The 13,915-nt window shown below is 35.5% G+C and overlaps 1 protein-coding gene across 1 annotated transcript; it reads right to left on the minus strand.

Annotated features, from left to right (window-relative positions):
• Positions 1-13,268: 13,268 nt before the first annotated feature.
• LOC109268604 (non-histone chromosomal protein HMG-17-like) lies at positions 13,269-13,915 on the minus strand. The gene has a single exon (XM_053895253.1). The coding sequence runs from the start codon at positions 13,684-13,686 to the stop codon at positions 13,333-13,335; it is 354 nt and encodes a 117-aa protein (XP_053751228.1). The 5' UTR covers positions 13,687-13,915; the 3' UTR covers positions 13,269-13,332.

Below are 13,915 nucleotides of genomic sequence, written 5' to 3' on the forward strand. Positions count from 1 at the left end.
CGAGGAATTTGACAGTCAATTTTAAACTCTTATATCATAAGTAATATAATCCTTGCCTACCTTCTGCCTGGCAAACCAAGATTTGATATTTTGAAAGCACATTCTTCATGATATATTAAAGCAAAGCAATACTACTGAATTGTTCTGAGAAGTTATTTCCATTTACAATTTTGACCTCAGCTAAAATTTTCAGTAGTATAGAGAGTTGCTCACCATTTTGTCAAGATAAATGAACATTCCTCCCAAGTGTCCAGTAAATAGCATGTGTGAAAGAATTTAATATTCCCAAGGTAATTTTATTGCTAATACCTTTTTTGTTGTATTCGTTTTGAGAAATGACTAAGTTTTTTAAAAATGTTTTTTATATTTGTATTATAGTATTCACTATTTTCATTATTTTGCTATTTACTATTGCCTTTACTGTCTCATACAACATGTTTCCATAGTGTTGTACTATAGTATTAAGAACGTACAATTTCTCTAAGTGGCTGACTCTAAAACTGGTAATTGCAACCCCCCCCCCCTTTAATTCTTTAAACTCTGTAAATAACCATTCTGGATAAATAGAAAACCCTGCCATGTAATTATATATATTTGCTGATATTCTAATAATTATTGAATAATTATTAAATACTTAATTTCACAAATTAAATAGTAGTTCAATTGTGAGTTTAATTCCCATTACTAGCTTAGACAACCAAACAAAACATTTCTAAGAGGAGGAACTAGTACTTTAAGCCCATTGTTTACTTCTGTAGCTTCTTATTTTCACATGATCTCACTCACACTGTGCTCTAATTAGATTGAACCGCACTGGCAGCACCCAGGATATGGTATGTTCTTTCTTTTCTGAGCATTTGAACATAACTTTTTCTGTGATATTCTTCCTCCAACTAATTTCCCCTAGCTAAAGCCTTGCTGACCTTTGGTTACCTCCCTTAAAAAGGTCATTACCTCCCTTAAAAAGCTTTATCAAATGTTGTTAAGACTGAGCTAGGTGTCTTCTCTGTATGTCCCAATAGCACCTTGTCATCCCCTGAGTTTAGACTTATATCACCTTATTTTATTTTATTTATTTTTATTTTTTTTAATATATGAAATTTACTGTCAAATTGGTTTCCATACAACACCCAGTGCTCATCCCAAAAGGTGCCCTCCTCAATACCCATCACCCACCCTCCCCTCCCTCCCACCCCCCATCAACCCTCAGTTTGTTCTCAGTTTTTAACAGTCTCTTATGCTTTGGCTCTCTCCCACTCTAACCTCTTTTTTTTTTTCCTTCCCCTCCCCCATGGGTTTCTGTTACGTTTCTCAGGATCCACATAAGAGTGAAACCATATGGTATCTGTCTTTCTCTGTATGGCTTATTTCACTTAGCATCACACTCTCCAGTTCCATCCACGTTGCTACAAAAGGCCATATTTCATTCTTTCTCATTGCCACGTAGTATTCCATTGTATCACCTTATTTTAAAACTACCTATTACCCTAACCCTCACACCCCACCACAATAAACTCCTTAATCTTAGGGATTATTACTAGTCTCCCTTTGTAGTCCCAATCTTCAATTAGTAGTGAGTGCTCAATGTAAATGTCCTGAATGAATTAGTAATTAAGTGGGGCATGAGACTGCCTGTGAGTTCCCTAAAGACTTTTAGATTCATTTTCCAGGGTCAAGATCTTCCTGTATATTGAAAGCTAGCTCCCCTTTAGGATGGGCAAAGAGAAGAACAGCCTAGAACTCAAGCATCTGGAGGAAATGGAGAACGGCCAGTGGAATGGAATTATTGTTTACTTATCTTGATACTTAACTATTTTTCATTTTAGTGTATAAGGTAACATTTTAACATTAGCTATGTTGAAGATAAGAGAAATTAAAATTGTTTTCTGATAAATAATTAAAATATTTCCCAGAGCTAGTTATTATAGTAAGGGAAGAAAAAGGAACACTGCTTTGTATTTATACTTTTTTGTTTATTGAAATTGTAGTTCCCATAAAATAAATGGAGGTATAAAGAAGGTAAAGCATATTCCCTTCCAATGAGAAAAATGCTAAAATAGGGTATCAAGTAGATATGGCTAATTTAATTGATATAAATACTGATGTTGAACAGTTGCACCAAAGAATTTTACCTGTTTTTAAAAGAAAAAAATACGTTGTTTCAAATACTACAAACACTGCATTATCTTCTCCATTATTATTTTTTTAACTTCACATTAACACAAGACAGACTTACATGAAAGTTTAAGTAAATTTTCCATTTTTAGTCTTGAAAATTCTTTCAGGTTTACATGAGATTTTGGAATTCTAGCCATCAAAATGATCTCAATCAAAATATATTTGGTAGCAACAATGATTCATATACATGCCAACCTGAACATATCAAGCTAAAAGTGAAAAGAAATTCAAATTTCATCATTAGCCCTGGGAGACACAAGTATATAACCAATTTCTGGTTTGGTTCAGGTGAGGTTATTTATTGTATAGATCACATTTTGAAAAACAGCTGTTTAAAAAAAACATTTTGGGGGTGCCTAGGTGGCTCAGTCAGTTAAGCATCTGACTTTGGCTCAGGTCATGATTTCCCCGTTCGTGGGTTCCAGCCCCGTGTTGGGCTCTGTGCTGACAGTGCAGAGCCTGGAGCCTACTTCAGTTTCTGTGTCTCCCTCTCTCTCTGCCCCTCCCCTGCTCATCCTCTGTGTCTCTCTCTCTCTCTCAAAAATAAACATTAAAAAAAATTTTTAAAAAAGTTCTAAAAAATCTTGTTATTATTGTGACTGTGGAACTGCATTCACAAAGGGAAATATTTTTCTTCAAGAAGGTGAACATGTATTTAAAGAGACACATTAGCTGGCCGTGCAATGATTTCACTTTTTGACATCTTTGAAGTAATCTAATGTATTACCAGTTATAGAATAGTTACAGCATCTAGTGTTTGTAGAGAATTACACAACCATTTATTTCCTCCTTTTTTTGCCCCAGCCATCTGCCCCAGGAACCTACACTATATTTTTGTTGTTCTTTGTATTGATTAATGCTCCATTTGAATTTTTTTAACGTTTATTTATTTTTGAGACTGAGAGAGACAGAGCATGAATGGGGGAGGGCCAGAGAGAGAGGGAGACACAGAATCTGAAGCAGGCTCCAGGCTTTGAGCTGTCAGCACAGAGCCCGATGTGGGGCTGGAACTCAATGCAAGATCATGACCTGAGCCGAAGTTGGACGCTTAACTGACTGAGCCACCCAGGCGCCCCGATTAATGCTCCATTTGAAAAGGAATGTTAATACCAATTATCAGACAGCCATGACTTATGGAATCATGAAGTAATTATTTTCCTCATATTTAAAAATATTTTAGAAAAGTGTCATAACATTATATAAACCTAATAATATTATAAAACTTGAATAACTCTTTTAACAATGCTCCTATTTTCCTTTTACATATTTAAGTCTTTTTGCTTTCTGTCCTATGATGATCCATTTTCTTTCACCTGCCCCTAAATGCACTTGTTTCTCAAAGTTCTATTCTCTGTGAAGTTCTCTTCCCTTTCTATTTTCCATTTCTAACATATCTGCTCCTCTGTCGCCTATTGGATATACATTCTTCCCCTTTTTCCTTGCTAACAGAATCCTAATTTTGTTTAAATTTACAATGTGCTATCTACCTGGAGCAGAGACCTGAGGGGGAAAGAGTAAGATATGAGGTGAGAAAGGATAATGAAAGAGGTAGACAGATTAAATAGAGCTTTGTAGGCTATGTGAGAACTTTGGTACTTATTTAATGAAATGAGGAGGCATTGCAAGGTTTTGAACATAAGAGTGACATGCTCTGAAGGCAAGGTCAAAAGCAGAGAGACAAAATGCAGCAAGTGAGAGGAGATGGTGGCTTGCATCAGGAAGAAGTACTTGAATTCTGGATATATTTTGAAGGAAGAACCAACAGGATTTGGAGGGTTGACCATATACTTTTTATCATGTCTATTAGATATTCATAAAACTGAAAAGGGATTCTATTAAATATTATGCCAAGACAAGAGACATAAATCAGAACTGTCCTGGACAAAAGTAGACATAAAATCATTAGTCATTAGTGACCTTGAAAGAACTTCCCCTCCCTGCCCTCTGCAGAGCATTTCTTTCTCTTCTTTCCTCTCCAGTCAAACTGTCCCATAATCCACAAAAATTTATACATTTTGAAACTGTTTATCCTGGGTCAGAAAAATGTCTTCTGAGGAAAATCATCATTGAATGAGAAAGAGAAGGAAGTATTGCTTTAGAGTTTTTGGCTTAAGTAGCCAAATGGATGATATACCATCCACTGAGATGGGGGAACCTGAAGGTGGAATGGCACCTTTTTGTTTGTTTTTGTTTTGTTTTGTTTTGTTTTGTTCTGTTTTGTTTTGTTTTTGAATGAGAGAAGGAGGAAGGAGAACATCAATTCTAATTCCATTTTTTACATGTTATCTTTGATATATCCAGTAGAGATGATAAGTAGACATATATCTGAAGTTTGGTAGTAACATCCAGCCTGGATACATCAGTTTGGGAATGATCAGCCTATAAGAGGTGTTTTTAAGCCATTAAATTAGATGAGATCACTGAGGAAGTTTATATAGATTAAATAAAGAAGAGAACCAAGGACTGAGCCATGAGGTATTCTAGTGTTACAAGATCAACCAGAGGAAGGGGGTGGGAGTCTCACCAGAGGAGACAGAAATAAATCACCCATAATACAGGAGAAAAATAAGAGATGTAGTGTCCTAGAAGCCAAGTGAAGAGACTTTTCAGGAGAAAGGAATGATAGACTTTGTCAAATGCCACTAATAAGTTAAGAGAAGACTGAAAAATATCCATTAGATTTAATAATGGAAAGGTCATTGGTAGGTTGACCATATGAGTTATCATTCAAACTTGACTTTTCAAAAACCAAAAGGGATGGTGGATGTTAATTATGATGCTAAGGTAATAGGCATAAATCAGAACTGACCTGGGCAAGACTGGACATAAGTTCACCTTTGTCATTTGTGACCCCTTCACGGAAATACTACTTCTTTTCTCCTTTTCTCTTAAGTATGCTCCAGTCAGGCTTTTGGACCCACATTCTATAGAAATTGATCAGTTTTGCAATTGTTTTTCCTAGATCAAAAACAAATGTCTTCTGGACAAAGGTAGTATTGAATGATTGAATTCTAGGATTACATAACATTTTATCTTCTGCTAGATTTTGGTCAGAAAAAATATATATAAATATACTTCAGTAGGTTGATCTAATTTACCTAGATCAAGGGTTCACAAACTTCCCTTGTGAAGGGCCAGATAAATATTTTGGCTCTACAGAACATATGGTCTCTCTCATAACTACTCAACTCTCCCATTGAAGCATGAAAGCAGCCATAGACAATATGTAAACAAATTATCATGACATTCTTCCCATACAACTCCATTTATGGACAATGAAATTTGAATTTCATATAATATTTACATACTTTTTTCAACGTTTTTTATTTATTTTGGGGACAGAGAGAGACAGAGCATGAATGGGGGAGGGGCAGAGAGAGAGGGAGACACAGAATCGGAAACAGGCTCCAGGCTCCGAGCCATCAGCCCAGAGCCTGACGCGGGGCTCGAACTCACGGACCGCGAGATCGTGACCTGGCTGAAGTCGGACGCTTAACCGACTGCGCCACCCAGGCGCCCCTAATATTTACATACTTTTTAAAATTAAGCATTGTATATTGATACAATTGAAGATTCACATACAGTTATAGGAAGTACCATAAAAATATCCATGTACCTTTACCCAGTTTCCCTCCAATGGTAATGTCTTGAAAAGCTACAGTACAAATCATTTTGTACTGTACAGTACAGAACATTTCCATTACCACAGGATTGCTCATGCTTCCTCTTTATAGCCACACCTACTTCTCTACCACTGTCATCTCCTTAACTCCTAGCAACCACTAATTTGTTCTCCACTTCTGTTATTTCGTTATTTAAATAATTCCATTCTATAAATGGAATAAGACAATAAGTAAACTTGTAGGATTAACTTTTTTCACTCAGCATCATTCTCTGGAGATTCATCGAGGTTGTTGCATGTATCAATAGTTAAATGTTCTGTTTTCAAAAGTGGAAGCTCCCTTACCTCTTTAAATCTTTATACATAATTGTTCTATATTCTGTGCCTGAAATTTCCAGTATTTGCAGTTCTCAGTAGTCTAATTCTGTTTGTTATTTCTTCTGACTCTCACTCACTTTTTCTTCTGTTGAAACCCAGAGGCACTGGTGACTTGGAACCTTCCTCTAGAATTTTGGCTTCATGAAGGAGACTCATATTTAGCTTCCCTCTGTTGCTGTTGGAGTAAGGTATACCATCCCAATACTGGTATTTTTCTGGCCTTCAGTTTTAGAACAACCCAGGTGCAGGTTGGGAGTGGGAGTAGGGTCATAAAGTTTTACTATCCTTATAGACCTCCCCTACTTCTGTGGAGCCCCATGACATGTTGAAAAAAAAGTTTGTTTTCTTTCCACAAGCTGGAGGTGTTCTGGAGATAATATTGTGTAGTGAGAAAGTCTTTCAGTACACTTATCTGACATAATGCTGGAAACAAAGGTCAACATTCCATTTCTATATGTTTACTGATTATCCTCACATTTCAATACATATGTACATTGTACTATCCTCAAATGCGTATATGCTTCCAATATTTTCCCAAACAACTCAGGAAATTTAGCATGATTTAACTTCTCTTTGATATGCACCATCTCTCATCTTTACACATAGTTTTGGCCATTGAGTATATGTATCAGTTTGTATAGTTTTTATTTTTTATATTTTGTTTACATTTTTAATAAATTATTTTTATAAGTATCAAAATTATGCATGAAAAATGTCAGGAACTACAAATCTTTCAGCAAAAATAATAGTATTTGTTACTTTTCTCCATTCACAAACACCCCTCATTAAAGAAAATTACTTTTAATATTTTTTTTTCTGGTATCACCTCTTTTTTCTTTCCAACTAAGAACTGGCTTTATGCTTTTTATCTGCTTCTTCCTATGGAAGATGTAATTCTTTTTAACCCATTGTATATGTAACTACACAGACAAATACTCCTTTTGATAGCATCCCAATATAGTCAATTATCATTTTGATTAAATGTTTGTCAATGTTTGTATAGTTATGACTGTGTAAATATTATTCACAGTTGATATTACAATATGGATACCTTTCTTGTATAACTTTTTTGTTTTCCTGGAATCAATGGTTGCCTTGCCTTTTTACTTGCTTACTTTACTTGCTTAGTGTTCTTATCACTAATTTCTTCCCAAACTGTCCAAAAAATGAAGATATGACAGGGACATAGAAAATTAATATATTGAGTACCTACTATGTGCTACTTACTTCCCTCATGGAGTTAACATTCTAAATCAGTAAGTTCAAACAGTTAATATTCCAGCTCAATAACTTCAAACACATCAGTAATGTAACAGTTTTGGGTTTTCCTTAGAATTTTCCTTCATTGAGCCCTTCATTCCCCTGATTCAGTTGAAATGAATTAATACGAAACTTAGTAAAAGGGAGACAAACTGAAATTATGAATTAACATGGTAGAAGCAAGTCCAAGTATATCACTAATTAAAAGAAATATAATTACTCAACTCACCAGTTAAAAGATACAGATTAATAAATAGGGCAAATAATCTAAATGTATAGTATTTACAAAAGAAACACCAAATATAAGGACATGCAAAGATCAAAAGTAAAAAAAATTTAAAAAATATTTACATCAGGCAAATGTTAGCCAAGATAACGTTGGTATTGTTATTTATATCAGATAAATTAGACTTTGAGGCAAAAAAATTATAAAGAATAAAATAAATCATCACATAATGATAAAGATTGCAATACATTTTGAAAATGTAGAATTTTAACCCTTAAAATACATGAATCAAAATTGATAGACATTACAGACATTGATACATCCACTATTGTACTGCCAAATAAAACTAAAACAATTTTGTGACAAGTTTGATGTCTTTTATTCGAGGGAAAACAATTCATGGGTTGGGGGGTTACACTGCCTCATAAGCAGTGGAACAATGTTCCCAAAGGATTTGGGACAAGAGGGAGTTTTGTAGAACTTTAGAGGAGGCCGCTTTGAAACAGGACATGATTGGCTGGGAGGTCAGGGTAGCAGCTCCTATTTTCTAGGGTAAGGTAAGCTAGCTAAAGCTAAGTTGGAGGACTGTGTTTGGTGTATGTTAGGATTCTTTGACAGGTGCTTCTTGTAAGTGCAGGCTGAATTGGGTTTACATTTGTGACATGGGCCAGGTACTGGGGTGACCTCCATTTTGAGGGGCCTGACATACAAATTAAGTTTAACAGTACTGAATGTCAGTACACTCTTGTGATTATTGATAAGTCAAATATAGAAAAGGCTAGAACAATTTTAAACACCTAAACAATACTATTAACAAGCTAAAACAAGTTAGAAGTTAGAAACAACAAAGCATAAATACAAACTCCCCACATTTGGAAATTGAAAAAAATGCTACCAAACAAGTCATAAATTAAAAAAAAAATAATGAAAACTAAAAATGGTCTAGAACTTAATGGTAAGAAAATAGTATTCACCAAAATAGTATTTCCCTTAAGGACTTACATTAGGAAAAAAAGAAAGTATCACAATCAGTGAACTAAGCATCCATCTTAAATAAGTCATAGGACCTTTCTTCTGGACTGAAGTCCAAGAGTGCAAGTCACAGCACTGTAACATGGTAGAATCTTGGTCTTTAACCCTAACCCTTTACTATGGCATTCATTAATGGGAAAGCAGCAGCCCTCAGGGCTGAGATCCAAAAGTTACAGAACTTGGGGTCTGAGCCTTCACCTTAACACTCTATCAAGAATGATTGCCTCAAGGACTAAACAGGAGCTGATTTCCAGTGGAGCTTTGCAGGGACTAGTTTACAGAGAATTAGTTTTGAACAAATTAACTCTTACTTCTCAACAAAGGAGAAAGCTCAAAATTGGTTCTTTTAGAAAACTAACAAGACAAATTCATCAATGCAACTCAACAGATTAAGAGAGGAAAATATATTATCATTTGATTAATAACTGAAAAAATCCAACAGGAAATCATGGTAAATATTCTAAGTAACTCAGGAATAGAAAGAAAAGGATCTTAAACTTATAAAATTATTTATGAAATGATTAAATTTGACAAAAGATATTTGTTATATCTATAAGGAAATTATGAAACTTTATTTAGAAATACTTTTTTAAATTCCAGATAGAGATACTATGTTCATAGATAGAACCAAATATCATACAGATGGCATTTATCACCAAATTGATCTATAGATTCAATGCAATTCACAAACATGACACTTGATAAGATTATTCTAATTTTATATGGTCAAGTAAAAGGACACAAATAGGGTGTTTCTAAAGGAAAGTCTGTGGGAGGGTGGACTTAGTCTATCGGATTCTAATAATTATTATAAAGACATAATAATAAACACTGTGTAGTAACATTGCAGAAATAGATAAATTGACAAATGGAATAAAATTAGAGCCCAGAAAGAGGCCCAGATGTGCTTGGAATTTTGGTATGACTGTGATGACATGAGAGATCAATGGGGAAATGAGAAATTGTCTAATAAATGGACCTGGAGAAAAGTATATCCTTATTGAAAAAGATAATATTGGATTAGTATATCATATCATATAGAAAGATCAACTTTAGATGTATTAAAGATCTACTTATCAAAAACAAAATTTTAAAACATGACATGAAAAAATTTAGTTTAAAAAAATATTTTTGGACAGAGTTTTATTGTCACAAACAGGCATTGGCAATAAATTTTTAAAAATTGAAAAATTTGGGGTGCCTGGGTGGCTCAGTCAGTAAAGCATCCGACTTCAGCTCAGGTCATGATCTCACAGTCTGTGAGTTCGACCCCCGCATCGGGCTGTGTGCTGACAGCTCAGAGCCTGGAGCCTGCTTCTGATTCTGTGTCTCCCTCTCTGTCTGTCCCTCCCCCACTCATGCTTTGTCTCTCTCTGTCTCAGAAATAAATAAACATTAAAAAAAATTTAAAAAAATAAAATAAAAATTGAAAAATTTGACTATACTAAAAAGTAAGAATTTTTGTTCATCAAAAGCCAACATAAAGAATGAAATGACAAGTAAAAAAGTTGGAGAAAATATTTACAATGCATACAACTAATATATTAGAATTAGTAATATACAAAGAACCTTTACTCATTAATAAGAAGAGTACAAACAGCCCAATAGAAAAATAGATCAGAGAAATAAGCAGGCATATCACAGAAGAAACATATAGCCAATAGACATATTAAGAAAATGTTCAATCTTCTCAGTTAATCAGTAAATTATACATCACAATCATGAGATATCATTTTATACCCATCCTTTTGAGAAAAATAAAAAAGTCTGAAAATACCAAGTCTGTATTTCAATAACATTTTCCATGCATTGCTGTTCAGTATAAAGTAACTACTAGAAGAGTTTGCATTTACTTCCCTAAGTTGAACATTCACATACCTTCAGTTGCATCCTTCCACAGGGTAAGTCTATTTTCAAAATAAAATTTTGCACTTGTATAATAAGAGCTGTTCTTAATAGCAAAACCCAGATAAAGAGTTTTGTGTTCGAAAACCCTGCAGTTCTCTCTTTTCAGTAGGGAATAATCCTGTTCTTTCTTTGTATGTTCCTCTCCAATGTGTCTACTATGACATCTATGACATCACTAACCCACTCATACATAACACTTGACTTCTGACACTCTGGTTACCAAATGTATATGGAGTTTTCCCCACATCAAGCAATTCTCTGCAACTGCATCTGGGTGTTCTATAATTTTACTCAATTCCAACACTATCTACCTGGAAGTAGCATAAGACCCCACTAAGGCTTCATTCCCACAAGACTGCCCCCACCTGCAGATTCCAATCACAACTAGTAGATCCCCAGGTTACCCACAACTTCTTTTCAATTTGGTTACACATCAGAGGTTCGTATGATCCTTCCTGAGGTTTGATTAATTTTCTAGAGCAGCTCACACAACTAAGGAAAACACTTATTTACATTTACAAGTTTATTAAATGATATGATAAAGAACACAGATGAATAGCCAGATGAGGATATACATATGGCAAGGTCTGGGAGGATCTTAAGTGCAGGTGCTTCTGTCCCTGTGGAGATGTAGTATGTCACCCTCCTGGTATAAGGGTGTGTTCTCCAAACTGGATGTTCTCCGGGCCCACTGCTATTGGGATTTTGTGGAGGCTTCCTCACATAGACATGATCAATTATTAAGTCTATTCCCAGCCTCTCTCCCCACACTGGAAGATGAGGAGGGAGGTAAGGCTGAAAATTCCAAGCTTCTAATCATGGCTTGGTCTTTCTGGTGACCAGCTGCCATCTAGGAGCCATCCCAGGAACCCACCTTGAGTTGCTTCAATAGAATATACAGGAGCCCTGTGTCAGGGATAGGGTCAAAAACAAATATTAGAAGAAGATATTCTTAGTGCTCTTATACCTTAGAAAATTACAAGGGTTTGGGGAGCTCTGTGCCAGGAACAGGGGGAGAGACCAACAAACCTTCATGCCTTCAAAGAGAAAGTAGGTAATTTAACTGTGGTACATTCACCCAATGGAGTTTTATGCAGCAATAAAAACAAATTAATTACCATGATACAATATCCAACAAAATGAATGAATCATAGCAATAAGTGAAAAAAAATTGAGTCCCCTCAAATTACATACACCCTGAAACACTTTATAAAGTTTGAAACAAACAGATATATGCATGCATGGTTGTGCTCTCTCTCTCTGTCTCTCTGTCTCTGTCTCTCTCTCTCTCTCTCTCTCTCTGCCCCTCTCTCTTTAGGAATATTCATAAAAACAAAACTACATAAAAATGAAAGCAAAGGAATGATGAACAAAATATTCATGATGAACATAAGATTCAGGTGGATGGTTACCTTGAACTGGATGAGACAGGAGGTGGGTTGGTGGGAAAATCAGACAGATGCAGTTTATTGATAAGGTGTTAGGTTTTGCAAATAAAAGCATCCATGCATGGGCAATGATGAGAACAAGTTGTAAACCAAGGGGTGTTATTAATGTAATTCTAGGTTCCTGAGGCCCCATAAGTTTTTTTTTTTTTTTTTTTTTTTTGTCCAAATGAAGGATTTCCTAAAAGGGTTACTTTTATTTATTTATTTATTTATTTATTTATTTATTTATAGAAAGAGAGCACAAGTTGGGGAGAGGGGCGGAAGGAGAGAGAGAGAGAGAAAATCTTAAGCAGGCTCCACTCTCAGTGCAGAACCTGACATGGGGCTCTATCCCATGACCCTGAGAACATGACCTGAGCCAAAATCAGGAGTTCGAGACTCAACCTACTGAGCCATCCAGGTGCCCTGAGGGCTACATTCCACATTTTAAAAACACAACACCCACAAAAAAAATTATGAGGGATACATGTATCCCTTGGAACTAGTATATATTTTTTTGTATTCTTTGGGTTAATACCCAGTCCTGCAATTGCTGGATTGTAAGGTAGTTCTATTTTTAACTTTTTGAGGAACCTCCATACTGTTTTCTAGAGTGGCTGGCACCAGTGTGCACTCCCACCAAGAGTCTAGGAGGCTTCCCTTTTCTCCGCATCCTCACCAACACCTGTTGTTTCTTGTGTTGCTGATTTTAGCCATTCTGACAGGAGTGAAGTGATATCTCATTGTAGTTTTCATTTGTATTTCCCTGATGATGAGAGATATTGAAAGTCTTTTCATGTGTCTGCTGGTCAGGTGTATGTCTTCTTTGGAAAAATGTTCATGTCCTCTGTCCAATTTTTAAAATCAGATTATTTGGGGGGTTGAGTTTTATAAGTTATTTCTATATTTTGGATACTAACCCTTTATCAGATATGTCATTCTCAAATACCTTCTCTCATTCTGCAGGTTGCCTTTTAGTTTTGTTGACTGTTTCCTTTGCTGTGCAGAAGCCTTTATTTTGATGAAATCCCAGTAGTTTATTTTTCACCTTTGTTTCCCTTGCCTCAGGAGACATATCTAGTAAGAAGTTATTGCAACCATGAATGGATAAAGAAGGTGCCATATATATATGTGTGTGTGTGTGTGTGTGTGTGTATGCTACGTTTTTATAAAACTTGATAAAAATAGATAAAAAATTGATAAAAAAAATAGATGTCAAGCTGTACAATTACCAGAAGTACACAGTTATCAAAAATGCACACACTTCACTTGGCATCTCCAGCACCTTCAGCTTTCTGTGTCTAGTCTGTTTTGGCATCTCCATTTTCTGCAGGGTTACTCCCATATTTGCCAGTATCAGCTTTTCCTCTTTTTCCTCCGGGAATCTTTTCTCCCTTCTTTACAGGGGCCTTTTTAGGTTTGGGCTCTGGATTTGGAGGAATAGGTTTAGCACATAACTTTGCAGATCTTCTCTGTGGCTTATCCTTCACCTTGGCTTTATCTCCTTTAGCATCCCCTTCAGCCTTTCTCTTGGGCATAGTGGTGACAGTGGTGGGACATAGGCACTGGGCACATGGATGAAGTGGTGTGTGGGCTTTGGCCAGTCTGGGGGTCATTCTTGCCCCCACTTCTTCACACTGCTCTTTTATGTACATATGAATATAATGGAGTATATAGAAAGAATAGAATATATAATAGAATATTACTCATCCATAAAAAAGAATGAAATCTTGCCATTTGTAACGATGTGGATGGAGCTAGAGACTATTATGCTAAGTGAAATAAGTCAGCAGAGAAAGACAAATACCATATGATTTCACTCATATGTGGAATTTAAGAAAAAAAAGAAATGATCAAGAGGAAAAAGAGAGAGAGACAAACCAA

Source organism: Panthera pardus, unplaced genomic scaffold (assembly GCF_024362965.1).
Source record: "Panthera pardus isolate Hobbes unplaced genomic scaffold, ASM2436296v1 HiC_scaffold_6, whole genome shotgun sequence".
NCBI classification, from domain to species: domain Eukaryota; kingdom Metazoa; phylum Chordata; class Mammalia; order Carnivora; family Felidae; genus Panthera; species Panthera pardus.